The sequence below is a fragment of the Cucumis sativus genome, chromosome 2 (genome assembly GCF_000004075.3).
Source record: "Cucumis sativus cultivar 9930 chromosome 2, Cucumber_9930_V3, whole genome shotgun sequence".
NCBI classification, from domain to species: domain Eukaryota; kingdom Viridiplantae; phylum Streptophyta; class Magnoliopsida; order Cucurbitales; family Cucurbitaceae; genus Cucumis; species Cucumis sativus.
Window position 1 is genome coordinate 11,029,403 of NC_026656.2, and position 20,777 is coordinate 11,050,179.

At 33.8% G+C, this 20,777-nt stretch overlaps 5 protein-coding genes across 7 annotated transcripts; 2 read left to right on the forward strand and 3 right to left on the reverse strand.

Annotated features, from left to right (window-relative positions):
• Positions 1-2,925: 2,925 nt before the first annotated feature.
• Positions 2,926-3,748, forward strand: LOC101204137 (EPIDERMAL PATTERNING FACTOR-like protein 5). Its single transcript, XM_004145345.3, has 2 exons — positions 2,926-3,126; positions 3,250-3,748. Exons 1-2 carry the CDS (start codon positions 2,937-2,939, stop codon positions 3,477-3,479), a joined length of 420 nt encoding a protein of 139 aa, XP_004145393.2. The 5' UTR covers positions 2,926-2,936; the 3' UTR covers positions 3,480-3,748.
• Positions 3,749-8,040: 4,292 nt separating this feature from the next.
• LOC101203889 (DNA-directed RNA polymerase III subunit rpc9) lies at positions 8,041-10,422 on the reverse strand. 2 transcript variants are annotated; one of them, XM_031880965.1, is made up of 5 exons: positions 10,266-10,422; positions 10,017-10,134; positions 9,787-9,939; positions 8,539-8,766; positions 8,041-8,454 (listed from the first exon to the last, which is right to left on the reverse strand). In XM_031880965.1, the coding sequence occupies exons 1-4, from the start codon at positions 10,271-10,273 to the stop codon at positions 8,563-8,565; spliced, it is 483 nt and encodes a 160-aa protein (XP_031736825.1). In that variant the 5' UTR covers positions 10,274-10,422; the 3' UTR covers positions 8,041-8,454; positions 8,539-8,562. The 2 variants fall into 2 exon arrangements, with proteins under 2 accessions (XP_031736825.1, XP_004145392.1); XM_004145344.3 differs by having other exon boundaries at positions 8,041-8,766.
• Positions 10,423-10,581: 159 nt separating this feature from the next.
• LOC101203653 (chlorophyllase-2, chloroplastic) lies at positions 10,582-12,677 on the reverse strand. Its single transcript, XM_004145343.3, has 2 exons — positions 12,312-12,677; positions 10,582-11,467 (listed from the first exon to the last, which is right to left on the reverse strand). The coding sequence occupies exons 1-2, from the start codon at positions 12,594-12,596 to the stop codon at positions 10,802-10,804; spliced, it is 951 nt and encodes a 316-aa protein (XP_004145391.1). The 5' UTR covers positions 12,597-12,677; the 3' UTR covers positions 10,582-10,801.
• A 202-nt stretch (positions 12,678-12,879) lies between these two features.
• On the forward strand, positions 12,880-14,617 carry LOC101212404 (protein LIFEGUARD 4). Its single transcript, XM_004145375.3, has 4 exons — positions 12,880-13,289; positions 13,383-13,496; positions 14,077-14,234; positions 14,321-14,617. The coding sequence occupies exons 1-4, from the start codon at positions 13,052-13,054 to the stop codon at positions 14,525-14,527; spliced, it is 717 nt and encodes a 238-aa protein (XP_004145423.1). The 5' UTR covers positions 12,880-13,051; the 3' UTR covers positions 14,528-14,617.
• Positions 14,618-16,384: 1,767 nt separating this feature from the next.
• Positions 16,385-20,138, reverse strand: LOC101203405 (VAN3-binding protein). 2 transcript variants are annotated; one of them, XM_004145342.3, is made up of 7 exons: positions 19,636-20,138; positions 18,941-19,066; positions 17,929-18,349; positions 17,626-17,850; positions 17,413-17,462; positions 17,109-17,166; positions 16,385-16,909 (listed from the first exon to the last, which is right to left on the reverse strand). In XM_004145342.3, exons 1-7 carry the CDS (start codon positions 19,984-19,986, stop codon positions 16,692-16,694), a joined length of 1,449 nt encoding a protein of 482 aa, XP_004145390.1. In that variant the 5' UTR covers positions 19,987-20,138; the 3' UTR covers positions 16,385-16,691. The 2 variants fall into 2 exon arrangements, with proteins under 2 accessions (XP_004145390.1, XP_011649172.1); XM_011650870.2 differs by lacking the exon at positions 19,636-20,138 and adding an exon at positions 19,207-19,514.
• Between the last annotated feature and the right edge of the window lie 639 nt (positions 20,139-20,777).

The following is a 20,777-nucleotide window of genomic DNA, read 5'->3' on the forward strand; positions in this document are numbered from 1 at the left end:
GATTGCAAATACAACGGAGTTATTTTGAGAATAAACATAGAATTGTGAGTTAGATAGTTGTAATAGGGGGAATTGGGTGAATGATTGAAGAAGAGATGGTTGGGTTGAGGAGAGTGATCGAGTGGGGTCATTTGGATTCAGATGTATGTCTTCCTTCTTCACCTTCACAGTCCTTCACCTTCATCTTCTCCTTCTCCTCTCCCACTATTCCTAAACAGTGTTTTGTTCAAGATTTTCTTACTTTATTCCCAAATTGCCCTTTTGAGTTTGTGAGTTTGTGGTTGCAAAATTGAGGCTTCCTGATTCCTTTCATAATCATTTCCCGATATCGGACAATTGCCCCATTCCAATCCCAATCTATTCTTACTCCTACTTACTTCTTCTTCTTCCTTTTTTTTTTCCTTTTTATTTTGAAATTGTGTACCTTATTTTAAATCTTATAATTTTAAATCTATTTGGATAATATTTCATTTTCTCTTCTTTTTTTTCTTTTTAAAATTAACCTTTTTTTTAAAAAAAATTCTATCTAAGAATTTTTCTTTTAAAAAAATACATATAGCAATTTTTTTTCTGATTTTTGTTTCTTTTAAAACTATTTATAAAAATATGGTAAATAAAAAAAGTCAATTTTATTTCTCATATTTTTTTTAACTTACATGTTAAATAAAAAATAATACATCTTTTTTTTACCAACAATTTAAATAAAGATAGAAAATTTTAAAGTTACAGGTATATTTGAAAGCTTTAAAATATTTTAAAACTTTTATTTTAATTTATATTTCAATAAATTTAATATAATTTAAATATGATCAAATATAATTAACATTCACATCATCTAATAGTCTAGTAAGTATTCCATTAAGTTAAAGTGTAGGAAAACTTTCATAATATAACAAAATACCAAAATATTTGTAGTCTCGTCTAACAAAATAAAAAACTCATGAAACCAACCATTTTTTTTAAATACATATATTTCAGGTTTGCCTTTACTTTTCATTTTCTTTCTTATACTCGTATAAAAAAATATTTGGTATATTGGTACATTTACATTTAGCAAATATATCACATGTGACCAATTAATCGTGTTTTGACGACATTTTTGGTATTTTCCAATGTGGGACAACTTTTTTCATTTTCGAAATTGTTCTATGTAATATAAGTATTTTGGAGTTTGTTATATTTATAAAAAAAAACTCACTACTACAAATTTGACATTCTTTAATATAGAAAGCACGTAAAAAAATGTCACATTGATGGTCTTTGCCCATAACATGTCATTCATTAGAAACCTTCTGGATGATAGTTGAAATCCAAATTTATAAATAATTTTAATACATGGGTGGGAATTTGAAACCGATACCTCTTGTCCAAAAATACATATAGATGTCAATTGAGTTAAACTCATGTTAGCCAATTTCTACAAATTTTAAAAATCCTAAATTACAAACTTTCAATTCAACTCATTAAAATGAAACACAGTAACTAATTTAACTTTGATAAAGTCATTTATTTTAATATAATTATAGTTACAATCGTTCTTTTAAAAAAATAAAAATAATATTGTATTATTGATGAATATCGTATTTGTGAGTTAGTTAAGGAGAGTTCTAATTTTGTGGTTTGTGAAAAATATTTTTTTCTTGAACACTGATATCATTTTTGTCGATGGATCTTGCATCTTATCATAAACCCAAAATTATAAATTAGTTTTTCTCGATGGTCCATGATTTTTTTCTTGTCATTGTTCATCAAGAAATCCAAAACAAATACATTAATTTTTTTCAATAATGACAATTGCAAATTAAGAAAATTCATCTTTTGATGGGTCTCGTTCATCAAGAAAACCTAACTAACTTGATGGGTATTGCGAGTCAATTAATATATTATCCTTAATTTTTATTGTTTATCGAGAAATAGTTTTCTTAACATTTGTGGGTCAACAATAAAACTAATGAAAATTTGTCCATCAATTCACATTTTTTTGTGTTTATTTAACAAAATAATGAGACTTTTCTTGACATACATGACCGTGAAGATAAGCATTTGTCACGATCATCAAGAAATCAAAATCCACATGCGTCAAGAAAGACCAAATTTGTAGTAGCTCTTAAAGTTAATTGAAAAATCATTTAGAAGTATTTAGCAAACGTGATGACCAAATGTCTCTTTTGAAACTTGCTAAATAGATATGAACTTCAAACATTAGGACGAAAAGTACAATTTTTTTCTAATTGTTATTATTTTGATGGTTATAAATATTATAATAGTTTTAGGGTTATAATGATATATATTTTAATACTGTTATAATCTAAAATTATAATAATAATTATTTTGATGGTTATAAATATTATAAACGATTTAGGGTTATAATGATATATTTTATTATTTTGATGGTTATAAATATTGTATCCGTTTAGTAGTTATAATGATATATTTAAATGTATTAATTCAATTATAGATCTAAAATGGATTGTTACAAAATATTATTGTAACTTATAAGTTGGAGCAGTTATCATATTTTTAATTAATGGAAGCATTAATTATCTAAAAAAAAGTTCATTAAGTAAACTTATAATTAACTTCAAATATTTTGATATGGAATAGAATAATATATAAAGAATAAGAAGGAAAACACATTATGAGGGAAGAAATACATACCTAAATCAATTCCTCCTAACAAAGAAAAAGGTTATATTAAACAGAAATATGATGGAACAAAATTAAAAAAAAAAAAAAAAAGTGAATGATTGTGTAGGGCAGTTCAATGTGGGTGCCCTTATATTAACATATCCAAATTCCAAAACAAAATCACTCACTCACTCACTCTCTACAAAAATCTTTGAATCTTTTATTTCTTTAGACCATTTTGACTCAAAAATTAGAAATATGAAATAAAAATAAACTTTATATATATATATATATATATAGATTGAGATATGACAGCTCTCTGTTTTTTTTCTCGTTTTCTGTTTCGATTTTATGACCTTTCTCCACTTCACTTCCTCCTCCATTTCTGGCCGCCGATGGCCCTACTCCTCCTCCTCCACCACCGCCGCCGCACTCCTCTATCCCTCCTCCTCCTCCTCCTCCTCACTTCCTCCATTGCCGCCCGCCCCACTCCCATCGGTAAGTTTCAATTTCTTTCTTTCTTTCTTTCTTTCTTTCTTTCTTTTTATTCTCTCTCAAACCACCCATCTCTTAATTCCTCTATTTATCAACCCATTTCTCGGTTTGTTTTAACAAAAACAGACCAGGAAGCAGAACCAAAGCTTCTTCCACCAGGAACAAAGGAGCCATTTTTGACACGGCGGAGACTCAGCGGACCAGGGTCGTCCCCGCCCACTTGTAGATCCAAGTGCGGTAGTTGCCGCCCGTGTACGGCTGTGCACGTCCCTATTCAACCGGGCCTTAGTTTGCCCTTGGAATATTACCCTGAAGCTTGGCGTTGCAAATGCGGCAACACCCTCTATATGCCATGAAATTTTAGCAAAACAAAATAAAATAACAATCCTTTTTTTTTTTCTTCTTCTTCTTCTTTGTCAAATATATTCTGCTGATCAATTGTTTTTGCCACTTGTAGTCACTTCAATGGGAGTTCTTTTTTTTTTCTTTTTTCTTTTTGAAAAAATGTTCATATGATATATAATGTCATCGAAACTTGAAATCCCCCATTGTTTTTTGTTTTGCTGCGTTGGGAAAGAAAGTTTAAGCACTTTGGAAATGCAATAGTTTTTATTTTATTTGGCCATCATTCTCTTTTTCTAATTCGAAATTTTCAATTTAATTTATATTAATTGAACAATAATTAGTAATTAAGGAAACTAACTCATTGATGGAGAAGATCTTATACGTTATCCTTATTTTGTAGTTTTCTTATTTTCTAGTTATATAGTTAGTGAACATAGGGTCTATTGATATTAGATTTCATAAATAACTAAGAATATATAATTTATTTTTCATGGTTATTAATGAGGAGGTAAGTATTTTTATTGGGTAATTAAAAAAGATTGTGACAAAGGGATGTTTTGAGAGGGCATTACATGTGAAGGGGGAGGAATAATAATAGGGTTAGCACATTCCTATAATTAGGGTAGTAAGAGTTAAGTGGACAAAATGAGTGGAAGATGGAAAACATAGCAAATTAGAGTAATGAATGAGTGATATGTATGAAATAAAGTACATGAAAAAAGGGGAAATGGGACACTTTGGTTTCTTTCTTTTACTTCCACGAGAAGGAGTGACGCATTCAAATGTATGACCACTTTCTCAACAACGTTTCTCTAAACTTGGAAAACTTTTCTACATTGTTTCAACACTAATGCTACCTAATTTATTGTGAATTACGTCAACATTGTTTAGAAATATCAATACAAAAAAACATCATCTTTTTGCGTTAGAAATAGTCAAAAAATTCCAAAAAAAAAAGCGTCGGAAGTTGAACTTCCGATAACAACTCCGCCATTGAGAGTTTGGTTGAAATGTACCCGTCGAAAAACCATCTCACAACGCCTTAATATCAACCGTTGGGAGTCGGACGACAACTCACATACGCCTAAATACGATATAGTTAGAAGTACGCTAACAACTCCCAACAAAATTTGGCGTTGTTGAGGGGTTTGATTTCAAAATTTTAACTTTGAAAGTTTTTACTTTGTAGTGTATGAAGCTCTGCAGTATATTAAAATGTTAAATTCGTATATTTAATTGAACTATGTTCGTGTTAAACACAATTTGAGTTGTTTTGAACCTATCATAAAATCAATCTCCAAATATCTTGAGTTGTTGTGTTCTGGGACAATATACAAAAAGCTGGTCTTTTTCTCCCTTTTTAATTTTTTTTTTTTTTTACTATACACACACCTTTATCTATTCAACACTTTGGGTTTGTACATTTTCACCATAACTTTGTGTGTCAAAAAAGGTATTTCTCAAGTTAAAATATTATCATGATAAAAGCTAGAGATGGACGATTTTGTTCAAGATTCTATGATAGTTTTTTCCTATCGTAATTCTCGAAAATTGCAACAACATATACCAACATTAAAATCACTATTCACAAAACAAACAACAACTCCATTAAGTATAGTAAAGTCAAACGAAAACACCACCTAGATTAATTAAAAGATTCGAACCTAAACACCACTAAGATAAAAGACCATACAAATTATCATTGAATTAAGCTCGCTTCCACAACATCCAAATGATTTGGGTTGAGGATAAGTTGGAACGAAAGTTATTTAGGTGTAGGGTGAATAAGAGAAGTAATATTTAACCTAAAAAAAAAAAGAGGGAAAAACGTGTGAGCAGTGGACTACAAATTAGAAGGTATAGTAAGATGCTAAAAGTGGACACTGTTCATAAATAATAATAATAAATAAAACAAAGTAAAATAAAAAAGAAACAAAAAAAAAAATGTAACTAAATTCCAAAATTACCCTTGTTGAAAAATATAAATTACTTTGAAAATTATTAGTAATAAAGGATGGAAAAATTGCCCCTCGTGCATGTGCCAGAATTTCTGAGCTCACACGTGGGGCCATTCTCACCGCTGTCACCCTGTTTTTATATCCAATGTATTTTACTCATCAAAATCATTTTTTCTTTATTTTGTTGTATAATTGGGGTCCCCAAATTTTTGAATGGTCCATTCTCTCTTAATCACGTTTATTTCATCCAGGGTAAAATTGTCACAACTACCAATCATTCAAACATAAATAGCACCCGATATTACTAAACTAATTATTGATGGAATCTAAAATTTTAGGATATGTTATAAATATTTTTATTTGAAATACATTGAGATATTTATTAAAAAAAATAAAAAAGAATTTATCACGTGTACATACATAATGAATTTAGGTACTTTTCAGTAAAAATACCAATTTATGTGGCTTAGGGGTGAGGTTCTTTTTTAATCTTAATTTTATGTTATATTAATCTTTAAGATTACATACCACACATCTCATCATTATTAACATATACATAGCTATTAAAAATTTAGAGGTTTTTATATAACAATAATGAGAATGTCCCCCACATTTGTATATTAAAAATAGTTTATCCACATTCTAACTTTCTAATTTGGAACCATACAAATCCAACCTTTGGATTTCTTTTTTTCTTAAACAAAATTTAACATGTAGAGTTAGGGATTTGTAATTATTGATTAAAGATGTATGCCTAAATAAGTTAGACATAAGCAATAATTTTATCCTATAGATTAATGGAGACTTACACGTTTGGGGTCAAACTTTTGTAGAAATAATGTTATAATCTTCAATCTTTGACTTGGAACAATTTATTTGTTGTAAATTCAAATTCATAACAATTTAGATTTTGTCAGGAAAAAACTCATCGAAAGTAAATATCAATGTTTTACTACTACACAACTAAATTCCATTATAAACAAATTTAATCTTTGATCTATTTATCAATGCACACCGGTGAACAAATCATTTTTCGCATGAAAACTAAGTTTTTACAAATTATAACGTTCAAAGACCAAATGATTTTCAACTCAAATTATTTAGAATAAATCGTTTTACGGTTATTAAGTACTTTTAACCATTTTTCAAAATAATAATATGACCTCGTTATCATCAATACTTTACATTTTTAAACTGGAAAAAGATCATTTTCACAAAACAATACATTAGATCTTACCTACTCCTTTTCTTTTTTATTAAAAAGGATGTAATATTAATATACTAAACCTCTACATTGTTTATAGTTATGGGTCCACCTTAACATTTTTGATATAGTGATGGGTCCTCTAAGGGTAATGATGATAAAGGGTTTAGGGAAAAGGTGAAAAGAAGTATATAAGACTTGAGGAGAGGGATAGTGGGGAATGCTTGTTTAATGAATAAAAAAAGAGTAAACAAGGTGAGGTTTTGATTGGGTTTTAGACTCTATAGACAGTCTAGACTTTGAGATTAAAGAAACAAACTAATGGCAATTGAAGAAAGGGGGAAAAAATAGCAAGAAGAAGACGTTCAAAGAAAGGACCCACTAGTTTTTTAGGGGAAATTGGACTGTGAAATGAATTCAACTTGAATTTTTCAAAAAAAAAAAAAAAAAAAAAAGGAAGAAGAAGAAAAAGAAGAAGAAAAGATTGTGTGTTTTATGTGGGTGGGGAGAGACAGGTTTGACAAGGGAAGATGTGAAAGGTGTGGGCCATTTTCCCCATTCCCTTCACCATCTCCTTTTGGTTTTAGTTCTCAGATGGGTCAAAAATTAGAAAAAAAAAAAAAAGGATTTATTTTTTTGGTGAAGTGATGGTTTGATTTGATGGAGAGGTTTGGAAGGGAGAGGGTGGGTTTTGCAGACTTTTGATGGTGCAGTCAAGACCAAAGACCATGTCCCTCCATTCCTCATGTCTATGAATTTTCATCCATTCATTTTCACTCTCCCCCTTCCTTAACAATTATCCACTCCCAAGGACAGTTTTCACACACTTTCATGTGTAGAGATAATAACCTTAAATTATCTAACCATATAGACATAACAACCATAAGGACACGGTTGTACAACCTATGTCTATACAACAAAACACGTTCAAGTAAATAAGGTTGGTGATACCTCAATTCTCATGTTTATCTAAGCACACAAAGTTGAAAGCTCAAGTGTACATACAATTACTGGACATAGATGCAACAAAACATGAACAAACATACATATGTTGTTGGGGAGTGGATGAATGGGTTTATGCATTTATATACTTAAAAATAAGTTTTATGAATTTTGCTCTCATATTTTATTGTTTTTGTACCACATGTTTAGTTAGTAAATGCAATAAGTGTTCAATGCATGTCTAACAAATGTTAGTCTTATTTTGACTTTGTACAACACTTTCTAACACATCTAATCCCACAACAAGCGTTCCAAAAGTGTTCACCCAATGTTGAACATGGACACACTAGCCAAACTACAACCTTCATACTTCTTAGGTTAAAAATGTTATTACTTGTATAAAACAAACGTCAAAAGTCAATAGATTATGTCATTATCACTAATAGAATAATATAAAAGCAGCTTACGTAAGAAACCTAAAAGAGTGTTTTAATCAAAATTTGCAGATCATAATATGATGGAGAAAAGGAAAAGAAAATATAAAGTATAAAGGGCCTGACCTGATGCATAAGATAGTATCTAAGTATGATATGACGCTAAAATTATGAGAGCATGTATTGTTGCTGTCAGTAATTCAGTGTCGAGGGCATGTGCTGCCTCTGCTGTTTGCTTTGAGGAGATGGGAATAACCTAGGGAAACGAAAATCTCGGCTTCTTCTTCCATGTCTAAAGTATGAGGGTATATTTAACAAATAGAAGAATAGTGCTGAAAAGAAGCCAACTATTTTCATTGTTTAGCACTCAAAAGCTTTCTTTGACTTTAATTTCACATTCTATATATGGGAACTGTCCTCCGTTTCATCTTTCACCTGAAACCCATGTCTGCACGCACATTATGAATAGTTGAGTTAAGACTTGAAGGAGAAATCAAGCACAGGCAGCTCATTTAATCTTATATCTACCAACATTCACTTAATTTTCCAACTGAGTTCAAGTGGTTTGCATGGGTTCTTCATCAGCATCCCCAGCTCCTTCTTGCACTTCCATGGCTTCGGCCTCGTTACCTTCCTTTGGAGTTACTTCAAACGTCGGCTCATTTTGTGGTGTAGGGAATACGTGTTCCACCATCAACCCAATCTCTTCCATTCTTTCAGTTGCTCCTTCTCCCATACGAGCATCACAATTCTCTATAACCTAGAAACAAAAGTAATAGACTCCAAATTAATCGACATTTCACTCATCCAAATCAATATTTTCATTTCCTTCGTCCATCAAATTCTTATGTGAAGAATTCTCAAACAAAGCGTCCCACGTTCCCAACATAAAAAAGGGACCATGGTAAAACCACCAACAAGAAATTGTTCGGAAGCTATTTTGAAAAACAACTTTGCCTACTGAGAATACTCCAAGATTAGATCACATGAGTTATGGAATGTTGGGAGGTATCTCGAAGTCTTAACTCTTAAGTTGAAGGCTCTAGCAGAAAACTTAAGAACCAAAAAAACGTTTTTGAAGTAAATTACCATAAGTGCTATATAGGTACCTCTGAGGTACGGCGGAAAGAGCTCTTTATTTTTATTTATAGAAATATTTTCAAGTATAATTTTTGGGCAGCTTGCAAAGATTAAGTTATATATTTTGCAGAATATACGAGGGTCCATCGTTTTGGAAAGAAAAAAAAAAAGACTTTCACAATACTATTTCTAAAGCAACTTAACCCACGAGTAGAACTTTTGTCCAGAAAGCCGAATGCTATTTAGAAATACTTCCGACTACCCCCAACAGTCTTTACAGAACTACAGATTAACTGATAAAGATGACTATAGTTGAATTTTAACTACAATTTCTGACACCTACTCCATGAAGTTCTTAACAATCAGACAAATGTGGTTCATAGCCAGAGAATCTAAAGCTTTTGTATCGTCAACAGAAAAAAAAAAAAAAAAAAAAAAAAAGAAAGGCTTCAAAGACTACGTAATTCTCTTCCAACACATTAAAAGGCATCATTTCAAAATAGATGAAATGTTATGGATTTCCTCTGTCCACCAAACTTTCTAAGGCATTCACAGTTTCTTGACCTTCTAACATAAAGACTCAATGAAAAGAAATAAGATGGGTTTAAAACAGAGAGTACATACAAAAACATAGCATAATATTAATTTTAAAAATTCGGGAAAGAACTACTGTGAACTATCATGGAAAGGGGGAAATTACCGGAAATAGCTCAACCGGGGTAGTAGGCCGCAAATTGATGATATTGAGAATTTCAGCTTTCGCGAGATCATACTCTTTGGACTTCTCAGCAAAATTAATGATGGCTTCTCTCGTTTGATTACAAGCAGAAGTTTGATTCAAATAATCAAAAACCTATATAAAAAAAAATATATTAATGAAAACCTGCAACATCAACCGTAATCCAGCACAAAAGAAGGGGAAAATATAACCTTGTATTCAGATGGTAACACTTTCGCAAGAACCCTAGTGGGATCCTTAGCTGCCCCTTTTGATCTTAAAAAGTCGAGCACCTCAAAATTCGTAAGAGGGCCTGCGTTGGCCTCTAATCTGCAAACAATACTTCCGAGCACATTGTTAGCGAGAGTAATTTGACATCGATGTCTAACAGAAATCGTGGAATAAAATAATTTGAAGAATATTGAAACGAATGACAGAAAGAATGAGGACTTAGAACTGACATCTTCATGGAGAAGAAGATTTAAGATTTAGCCGGAATCAAGAAGTCCACGACGGCGGCGAGAAAACCCTCGTCGATCCGAAATCGTGAATTACCGACAAATTATCAGGGAAGTGTTCAGCTGGGCTTCGGAAAAAACAATTGGGCTTTTTAAATGAATATTTGGGCCCTTTTAGAGGTTTATTATGTGGCGGCCCAATATGAGATGTAGTTTTCCCTCCATGTGAAATGCATTCTCAGAAAAAGTAGTTCATAGAATAAATTGTTTCGTAAATATATCTTTTTCATTAATAACAAACTTGGAGAAGAGAGAGAAGTATTCGAATGACTATAAAATAATATAATTCGTAAATATGTGTATTCTTCAGTTACATTTTAAACTTCATCCAAGGTAATTGAGTAGTGAGCTATGGTTTTGTATATACTACAAACAAAATACACAATTTTGACTTTGTTCTTCATCCAAGCCCCTTCCATTTCAATATCAAGATGATCCATACGTTTTTCCACAAGAAATTACTCAGCTGTGAGTCATTTTCAGAGAAGAGATTCACTAGTTTGAAGATGAACAGGCAAGATCAAATCTCCATCTTCAATGGCTTTCAAATCCCCTTCTTCCCCATTCAAACGACTCTTCAAAAACGCAACCACAGCCCCACCAACAAACCTCCTCATCGGCTCTCTAGATTCACCATTTTTACACAAACAGTAGCTCACCTTCCCTCTAATCCCTCCAGTTTCGTCGTCCAACAAATCCAAATGCCCATAATCCTTCACCACAAAATGGTACGCCGGACTCCGACACTCCTTGAAAAACTCCTCATGGTTGATCCCCTTAGGAGCGCAAGGCGGAAACAAAGGATTCCTTTTCAATTCTCCCAAACCCGACCCGATTACCAGAACCGGGATCCCTAGATCGAAGGACTGAGGGATGTATTTCAGGACTGGGGGGTGGGTTTGCTTGCCGGACCCTGTTCCGTCCACGGGATCGAGGCCGATTAGGGCTGATAATTTTGAGGATTTCTGTAGGGCTAAGGCGAAAGAAGTTTTGCCGCCGCGACTGTGGCCGGCTAGGGCTATTTTTGTTAGATTTGGGTTCACGTGCGGTGGTAAATGTTGCCGGAGAGCCGTGGGCAGCCAGTTCATTACTGCGGCTGTTGCATTGATTTCTTCGCTTGCATCTGGTCCGGCCACAGTGTATAACTGTACAGACAAGTTAATTTGGGCTAAATTAATTCCCATTTTTTTTAGCCCCCAAATTGGGTTGAGTTGATCAATTACTAAAGAGGATAGTTGTTCACGTCAACTCTCTCAATTATCTCTCTCCTCATCCAAGAAGAATGAAATTTAATAGTCTAGTATGAACTTAAAATGGTTTAAGAAGTGGGGATGGCTTTATTTTTATGTTGTGTTGACAAAGCAACACTTGGAGGTCTTTTGATAAACCAATGGCGTGGAGCTATAGATTCCACTTAAAATTAACAAATTATGAAGCATTAACACATTAGATATTTTAGTGCTTTTACCATTTATGTTCATTTCCTACTCATAATAATGATTTTCTTAAACATTTTTTCTTCCTAACCCTCAAAATTTAGTAATTATACTTAACTGGATTTCAAAAAAAAATAAAAAATAAAAAAATAAAGTGTGTTAGGCTCACGTTTTCCTCTTTCTAAAAAGATTCTAAAAATATATGTTTTAATTGCATACTCAGTCAATCTAAAGTTTACATACTCAGTCAATCTAAAATATATAGTTAAAATGTCTAAAATTTTATCAATTAAGCTTTTGAAAATAAGGATGTAGAACGTTTTGTAGGTGTGCTACTCCATACTCTTCTTCCTTACTCTTTGCACTCAATCAATCAAAGAAAAACAATACTTTTTTGTTTATGATACGTTAGTGAGTGACTTAGCAAGTGATCAGTGAAATTAATGAAAATTAAAATGGTAATATCTATTAAGAAGATTAAACCAATAATTTAATTGAATAAAAACAATTTATAGATCTTTTTTTTTTTACAAAAAAAAAAAAGAGTAAGAACCTGAGGGGCGACGACGATGAAGCCATGAGAGGCGATGTGATGGATGAGCTGAGAGTAGAAAGTGTTGTAAAGGAGATACCCATGGACGAGCAACAGCACCGGGAACTCTCCGGCGTCGGAAGGCCGGCCGATCAGCAGCGGCTTCGGCGGAAGAAATCGCCCAGACGAGCAACACCCACCCGCTTCGACCTTTTCAATCACTGCGTTGAATTTTCCGATCTCGAACACATTTGATGAAATTGCAGTGGCCAAGGGAGGAGGAAAAGAAGCAGTAGCCATAGCCATGGCGATGGGGAGTGAGGTTTGTGGGAGTTTCAATTTCAATTTTTCATCCCCTTTTTGTGTTTGGGTGTGTTATTGAAGAGGCGATAAGGCCCTTTCAAGCATTTATTCAACCGATCCGAACCGGTTTTGGTCGGGTTGGGTTCGAAGACCGATTCGGCCGAACACAATTGATACGAGATGGAGTAAATAAATTAAGATGGAGGAGAGAGGGTGGCGTTACTAAAAATAGGCATTAGCAGTTAATAGTCATACACATTTAAAATAGAACAAACGATTAGGTTCCAAATTCCAAAGAAACTCAACCAAAATTCCCCCATCACAATTCAGTTCTCTGTCTCCATCTCCAACTCCTAATTCCCATCAATTTCTTTCTTTTTGCAGAGAACTGATTTCATTCCCATCAAAATTCTTTCTTAGAAAAAAAAAAAGAGAAAAGAATTAAACCCAAAATCCCAATGGGACAGACAAAGAATAGAGATTTAGAAAATGACCAAATCTATCCCATGATGATGGAGAGTCCCCAACTTCGATGGGGATTCATCCGTAAAGTTTATGCCATCATCTCTATGCAATTGCTTCTCACCGCGGCCGTTGCTGCCGCCGTGGTTTTCATCCGTCCCATTCCCAATTTCTTCGTGAAAACCACTCCTGGTATCATCGCTTACATTGGCATCGTCATCGTCACTTTCATAGGTTATATTTCCTTCTCTCCTTTTCTTATAACTGTTTAATTTCTTTTATTAAAGAAAGAAAAAACAAGGGCTTAATAATTTGTTTTGTTTGCAGTTCTTTGTCCATTGTATGCTTATCATAAGCATCATCCATGGAATTTTATATTGCTTACTCTCTTTACAATTGGGATTGCCTTTTCCGTTGGAATATCTTGTGCATTCACCAAAGGTAATTCTTTTTCTCTTTAATTCTTAATTTTTTAATCTCTTTTTTTCTTACAAATATACTAATTAGGTTCAAAGTATAAAATTTGTTAGAGATATCGCAAAATTTGGTCTCTTCAGTTGGTTAACTTTGCTATTCATTATAATTATTTGTTTTTCTCATAATTAGTCTATCGGTTTAGCGGTTTCTTTGCTAAATCTGTCGAAGTATGATCGATTTAGCCTTTTTTGCGTTTTTCTTTTACAATTTTTGAATGGTAGATTACGTTTCAAAATAATTAAAATCGAAGTTTTCATTTTTCTAAAATCATTGGATTTGGTTTATTAACATCTAGGGCTTTGTTCTTAGAAAAAAGGGTTTTACCAAGATTCCTTTTGTTGAATGCTTGAATTAATTAATATGGTTTTTAGTTGTAGGAATTGGAATTTTTCATCTCTAAACTTTTAATCAGTGCGGATTATTTTCTCCAATTTGGGCGAGCCAATAGATTGAAGTTGGTTATAGAGTTTGTGTTCTATATTGTTGAATTCATAGTTTTAATTAATTAAAAATCCAAAAACTTTCTGTCACAAATATAAAACAGGGGAGATAATACTAGAGGCAGCGGGTCTAACATCCGGAGTAGTACTGGGCCTAACTCTGTACACATTTTGGGCCGTAAAACGAGGGCAAGATTTCAACTTCCTGGGCCCATTTCTGTTCGCGTCTGTGCTGGTACTGTTCATGTTCGGGCTGATCCAGGTAAAATATATATGGGCCCGTGTTCTTTGAATAGAAGTCCATCTTTCTTATTGGGCCTGGCCTAACTTGTTTTCTTCTTCCTCTAGATATTTTTCCCACTGGGAAAACTGTCGGTGATGATCTACAGTGGGTTATCGGCGTTAGTGTTTAGCGGATACATAGTTTACGATACGGACAACCTGATCAAACGAATGAGTTACGATGATTATATTTGGGGTGCTGTCTCCCTTTATCTTGACATTATTAATCTCTTTCTTGCTCTTCTTAATCTTCTCCGAGTTCTTGACGATTAAATTCTATCCTCTTCCTCCCTAACTTTCCACTCTAAACTTTATTCCAACTTTCAAAATATTATAACTTTTACTCCCAAATTTTACTTTTTACATTTTAACATTTCCACCTCTTTTTCACTAAATGTTCAACGTCCGAGACCGACAAATTTATTTCGAATTTTACATATCAAAAGGAAAACTGTGTAAGAATTTAGGGACTGTAAGTTATTTTTATAGGAAGAAAAATTAAAAATTGTTTATTATAATGAGAGAGAGAGAGAGAGAGTGAGATTTAGTTACACCCTCCAAATTCAAATTTTGGTTTGTGTTGTTGTGTAATGATCAGAGGTGGTGAATGTGGGATGGGGTTTAGGAGATTCTTAGTATAGGGTTTAGGGTTTAATGATTGGTTTGTAAAGTTATTTTGTTTCGAGTTCTATTGTTAATTATTGTTTGTTGGTTGGTTTCAACCTCTAATCATGGTGGTTTAATATCTTATCTAATTCCCTTTTTATTTCTCATGCTCTCATTTTCTAATTCTTCTAATTTTTCTAATTCTTCTAATTCCTTTAAACTATAACGAATGAATTGATATGTTAAATATAAAGTTTAATTGTATATTTTGATATAATTTACAAATCTATTAGATATAAAATTTTAAAGGTGACCTACAAAGTTTAAAAATTAATTAAACTCCTTAGAAAAATGTGGTGACCAAATAAATACATGATACTTAATAGTAAGGTAATGTTGTCATTATGAAGGAAAAGGTTTATTTTATTGGAATGAGTGAGATTAATAGTAGTTTTGGAGTGAAAATGTCACACCATTGGTTATCTAAGTTTGGATGATAACAAATAAATGTTTAGGGTTGACCTAGAATTGTAGGGATAAAGAGCTCAAATTTGTCAGATATTAAATGAAGGAATTGGACAAAGAAATAAAGAAGAAGATTTTGAGACAAATATTCACATCACTCCATTGTTTTCTCCAATACTCAACTAACATCTCTCTTTCCCAATCTCTTCTTTTCAGACTTTTCCCTTCAAACAATTCTAATTTCAAACCTTCCAAACCCTAAACTAAATACATCCTACAACACTTCTACTTCATGTTATACTCATACAATCTCCAAATCTTAAAGCCTTTAGTTTGGTCTTTCTAGTTTGGTTCCTTCATTTTTTGTATCGATATGTTTTTAACTTCAAATGTAGTTATAATTATAAATTTGTATCTTTAAGTTATAATTTAGTAAGTAAGGTACGTATATTTAAAAAGTAAGAGAAATAAAATAAGGATTTTGAAAGTTTAGTGAATTGAAACTACTAATACAAAAACCAAATCATAGTAATATCATATACTTTAAAATCTGGAAGATCATTAAATAGTATTAATCTATTAGCACACCTTAAAAAGTTGACCGAACTAATCTCTAAGAATTTACTTGTTTTATTCCACTAATGATTTAGTTGTTAACACATCACTTGTAGTTGATTAAACTAAACTATCTCTAGGCATTTTAGCAAAAATGGGATTTAGTGAATTAAAAAACATACATATTGGATTATAGAAAATAACATTAAGCTGATATGATTAGTTGAGCTAGAACCCAGTAGGTATGTTTTTTCAATTAACTAAATCCACTATTATAAACAATCCATAAAATGATTACAAGAGCAAACATCAAGACAATGATTACCCACAACGTAACTAAAAACCTTAAACAATGAATCCATGGCTTAATTAATTTGAAAAAGAAAGCATCTTGCCACATATCTTCATTGTTATTCCTAAGTAGTGGGGATTTAATATTATATTCTTATTGACTACCTCTTTTGATTCCCAAAACAGTTCTTAAAAGAAAAACAAAAACCAACATTTAAAAATAACAAAACAACTTGTATCACATGGTGTCACTTTGATTCAAATTTTCCTTTCACTTTACCATCCCAAATTCAACCAAAATCAAAATATAAAAGGGCCCCTGTTTATATTGATATCATTAAAGAGAGACCCCATTTGGATAACTTTTTTTTTTTTTTACCTTTAATCTAAAATTCTTTTTACAAAAGAAACACAACAAAAAGAAAGAGGAAAACAAAAACAGAAATTTTGACATATCTTGATCTCCCCTATTCTTTCCCCCTCCTTTCTTACTTAGTAACAACAGACAATATGTATTTCATCAAACCACAACTCTGCCTCCTCTCTTCTCAGCAGCAATAGACAGAAGTCGAGCAACGCCTTGAGTCCAAATCTCATACTCCCGAACACTCTTACATTCGAATTCGACAACCCCACGAAGGACGGTTTTCAAGCCGAAGTAGCGACGGTGGTCTCCACCTTCGAGCAGGTGGCGACCGGGCCAGGCAGGCATGTCTTTGATGACCTCTAAGACAACATCTGAAAGAGTTGAAAAGTAAAGGGAGGGTTAAAGAATAAAGAGATTAAAGATGGGGTTCACCCTATAAATTTCTTTATTCTTGGGTTTGCTTTATAGTATGTCACATTTGTACAAACTTTCACCAATCCCAAAATGGAAGAAGACCCACATCCATTTCTGTTCAAATTATTAGAGAAAGACAAAAGAATTCTCTCTTACTCTTTTTCTTTTTTGTGAAGGTCCCAGCAACGTGCTTGCTCTTCATCTTCAACATAACCTGCACATAAAGAAGTTTCAATAAAGTTAAAAGAAAAGATATTGAAGGCTGGCCATGGTGACCAATAAAGTTAGATCCGTTGCTTCTTGTACAATATCGTTTCTATGATCTCTGTAAAACTTTATATCCCCAATAGGGTTCACATCCCCAAGCATAAAAAAGCTGAACTTCAATACTGAATGATTAATGGGTTGAATTTAGATTAGAAAATTTTAACAAATTCAAGATCTAGTAGCTTTTTCTTACCTGATTCATTCTGTTGATATATACAGAAACTATTTTCCAGTGAAGATCACCTGCAAATGAACAATAAAAAGGAGCAATCAATCAAATCAACCATCTCATGAATTGAAATCTATTCACTACTCACAACAAAAACTGCACTTGAGTTTGATGTAACAAAATGGCTGATCAATCAAACTTCTTCAGAATGAAACTCGATGGAAAGCAATATTTTACCTTTACGAGTACGTTTTAGGAGTTCACAACCGCGAGCAAGAAACTCTCGGCTGCAAATGCCTAAGAAATTTTCTTCAGGGACAAGTTCACCACTGAAACTACTGTTGGAAGTGCCGTTACTAGCATTCTCAGCAACTCCCATTCCTTTATCCACTGGGATCACTGCTGCTATGTTCCAAACTTCCTTTAATGCCCTCGCCTTCAAAGTAGCCGCCCCACGTAAAGCTGAATTGAAAAAAGCGCTTGCATGTTATTTAACATTGGAATCAAGAACTGTTAATAAGCCACATCTATTTCACATACCAGTGGCTGCAGCAGCAGTTAGTGTCATGATATCACCAGCAGACTTGACATTAACGGCGTTACTCAAGACCGAAGCGAGATGATCACGTTCTGCGCCCATAACTTCAGCAGCCTCAACACATTGAGCCGCAACAAGCGTAGCAGCAGAGGCAACAGCGATATCAGTCTTGGCTTTATGTTCATCTTTGCTAGATCCAGAAGAAGCTGCAGTGGCAGCAGCAATAGCAGCTATAGCTGCAGCAACACCAGCAACAGAAATAGCAGCATGAAGCTGAGCATTCTGAGCTCTTGTTTCTTCTTTCTTCTTTTCTTTCCTGTCCTTAAGCCATCTACCAACAGTCTTTCCACCACCAGCAGTGGTGGATCCTCCAGTGGCAGTAACTCTGTACTGGTTACTGAGTGGGATGTTCGAACGGCCACACTACAGAGAGAAGGAGAAATTACAGGTGGGACATTAATCGAAATGGATCACAAAAAACTTAGATATGAGTCAATTTATGGTGAATAACGAAGAATTGACAACCCCCAACATGCCATGGTGCTGGTGCTAACTCTGTAATACCGCACCAACCAAAATGGCCTTGGGGTCCATAAGTCATTAAATGCCTAAACATGAAGACAAACCCGAATTCAGCTTAACTAACCAAACACACTTGCCGGAGATGGAAATAACTCAGCAACTAGCCGATGGGGGCAAGTTTTCAGACACCACAGAAGCAGAAACAGAGAGGCAAAATTATAATAATCAAAACCCAATAAGCAAAAACTGTGAAAAAGTGAGCGAGGTGTTAATTAAAGAACATCGATTACTGTGAAAGCTGAAACATATATTTGGTTTGTGAGAAATGGTCAGTGTGCACCGTAATCAGAAAAACAACCCCTATAATATTAACCGAAAGAGAAGAAATAAACAAACAAAAAAAGAAAAGACAAATGGGCCGGCACGGACTGTGAGTGTCAGAATCGAAGACTCTTCTATTAAAAAAAGGCCACCGATGATCGGAAGACTAACCTTAACGTCGTCGATCTCCGACGGGGAGACAGGTGGGCTATCTGTTAATGAACCGCAACTTTGAGCTCCATTGAGAGGGCCACTGCTATGAGACAATCTGCCTGAAGTCCGCGGTGAAACTTCTTGCTGCCATTAAAGTAAAGAAAAGGAACAAATTATTAATGGGGTTCGCAGACTGAAATCGGAAACGTAGAGATCACGAAAGGGTAAATGCAGCAATCCATAAAATTGGGGTTAGGAAATTGGAATAATCCTTTTGTTCTCACCATAAATTTCGAAAACCCCATTGATGTTCTTGGAAGGTTCGATTAAGGGTTTAAGAGAAAGAAGACGAGAAGGAGAAAAGAGAAAGACCCAAATACAGAATACACCAAATGACCAAATGCACTAGAAATTGAGTTTAAAAAACAAACAAACAAACAAACAACAGGAATTCAGCAAAAAGAAAGTGGGATGTACGCTGCGTGAGACAAAAGTTAGGCAAAATAAGAGAAATCAGAAGCATGTTTTATTAGTAGATAAAGCCAGAGAGAAAATGGGAGAGAAGCAGAAAAAAATAAAAACAAAGGGGAAGAGTGTATAACCAAAGTTACAATCAATTTCAATCCCTCCAAAATATAAAACAAAAAGAGAGCAAATCCCATTATTTGTCCACACATGCTCTGCAAAAAAAAACTCTGCTCCACCAAACTTACCGACTGTGACATAATCCGTTCCATCACCATCTGCGAAGTTTCAGAAGAGGCAAACGAAAATGGGTTTCCAGAAAAATTGGTACCCTCATCGAGTTCGCCAGTCAAATCCTCCAAAATGACACCACCGCCGCCGGCAGCGACGGTGGCGATGAGACCATTTCCGGTGGTGGGGTGCTTAGAAAGAGTTAAACGAGGAGGGGCGAGAGCTTTGGAGACCTCTAGAGCGGAGACACTCCAAGAGCGGGAGAGGAACTCCATGGGCTCAAGTGGAGTGTCCGGAGGGCGGTAGACGGCAGAGGAAAGAGGGTGTGGCGGCTCAACACGCCAAGGGTCGGTGGCAGTTTTGTCCATAGTAGTGGAAGGAAGTGAATGGGAGTATTTTGGTTGAAATGCAGAGACTAAGTGAAGATGAAGACGAAGTTAGTGAGAAAGTGTGAGAAAGAGAGAGAGAGAGAGAGGGAAAGTGGGAGCTGAAGAGACGAAGGGACCTGAAACTGGGAGTTTTATCGAACCTCAGTAAAAATCAAACTTTTTAAAATAAGAATTTAGAAAAAAAAGAGAAAAAACTGAAACTGTTTTTATTTTCCATTTTGAAAAAAGCAATTTGTACTATGAGGAGAAGGATATTATTGGCATTACCCATTGGAGGCGAGGATAGTTTCGCAAACGTAATATTGTACTAATTACTACCACTTTTAACCTTACAACTTTACTTCTCATAATTCATTCAAACACTTCTTAATCTCATTTCTAAATATCCTTTTTGCTCTAATTTTTCCATCTTATTTATTTACGTCTCTCATAATCAAAATTACAAAATTGTCCTTAATTTTCTTTTTTTTTCATCTCTCTCTTTCTCTTCTTCTTCTCGAATTTGATTTCCCCATCTGTGCAAACCATTCTTCATTTTGTCAACCATTGAAATGTTGTTCAGTGGATAGATAGTTAAGAGAAAAGAACCCGAAAGGAGAGGAAGAAGGAGTGAGAGTGAAACGCCGATCTTAGTGCTTAAGGTTTTGTTTACACCATTTCAAAAGGTATGACAAATTTCATCATCCTCCACTCAGAGTTAAATTCTTATTTTAAAGTTAGACCCTTATATAAAAGTTCAATAAAAACAAGGATTATCGATTAACATAATA

Coding starts and splice junctions, on each gene's coding strand:
- LOC101204137 (XM_004145345.3), top strand. CDS start 2,937: ATGACAGCTCTCTGTTTTTTTTCTCGTTTTCTGTTTCGATTTTATGAC. Junction 3,127..3,249: donor CGCCCGCCCCACTCCCATCG/GTAAGTTTCAAT, acceptor TAACAAAAACAG/ACCAGGAAGCAGAACCAAAG.
- LOC101203653 (XM_004145343.3), bottom strand. CDS start 12,596: ATGGCTATGGCTACTGCTTCTTTTCCTCCTCCCTTGGCCACTGCAATT. Junction 11,468..12,311: donor TCATCGTCGTCGCCCCTCAG/GTTCTTACTCTT, acceptor TTGTCTGTACAG/TTATACACTGTGGCCGGACC.
- LOC101203889 (XM_031880965.1), bottom strand. Junction 9,940..10,016: donor TGTTACCATCTGAATACAAG/GTTATATTTTCC, acceptor TTTTTTATATAG/GTTTTTGATTATTTGAATCA. Junction 8,767..9,786: donor CCCCGGTTGAGCTATTTCCG/GTAATTTCCCCC, acceptor TTTTGTTTCTAG/GTTATAGAGAATTGTGATGC.
- LOC101212404 (XM_004145375.3), top strand. CDS start 13,052: ATGGGACAGACAAAGAATAGAGATTTAGAAAATGACCAAATCTATCCC. Junction 13,290..13,382: donor CGTCATCGTCACTTTCATAG/GTTATATTTCCT, acceptor TTTTGTTTGCAG/TTCTTTGTCCATTGTATGCT. Junction 14,235..14,320: donor TCATGTTCGGGCTGATCCAG/GTAAAATATATA, acceptor TTCTTCCTCTAG/ATATTTTTCCCACTGGGAAA.
- LOC101203405 (XM_004145342.3), bottom strand. CDS start 19,986: ATGGACAAAACTGCCACCGACCCTTGGCGTGTTGAGCCGCCACACCCT. Junction 17,463..17,625: donor CCTAAAACGTACTCGTAAAG/GTAAAATATTGC, acceptor GTTCATTTGCAG/GTGATCTTCACTGGAAAATA. Junction 16,910..17,108: donor CTTCACAAAAAAGAAAAAGA/GTAAGAGAGAAT, acceptor CAACTCTTTCAG/ATGTTGTCTTAGAGGTCATC.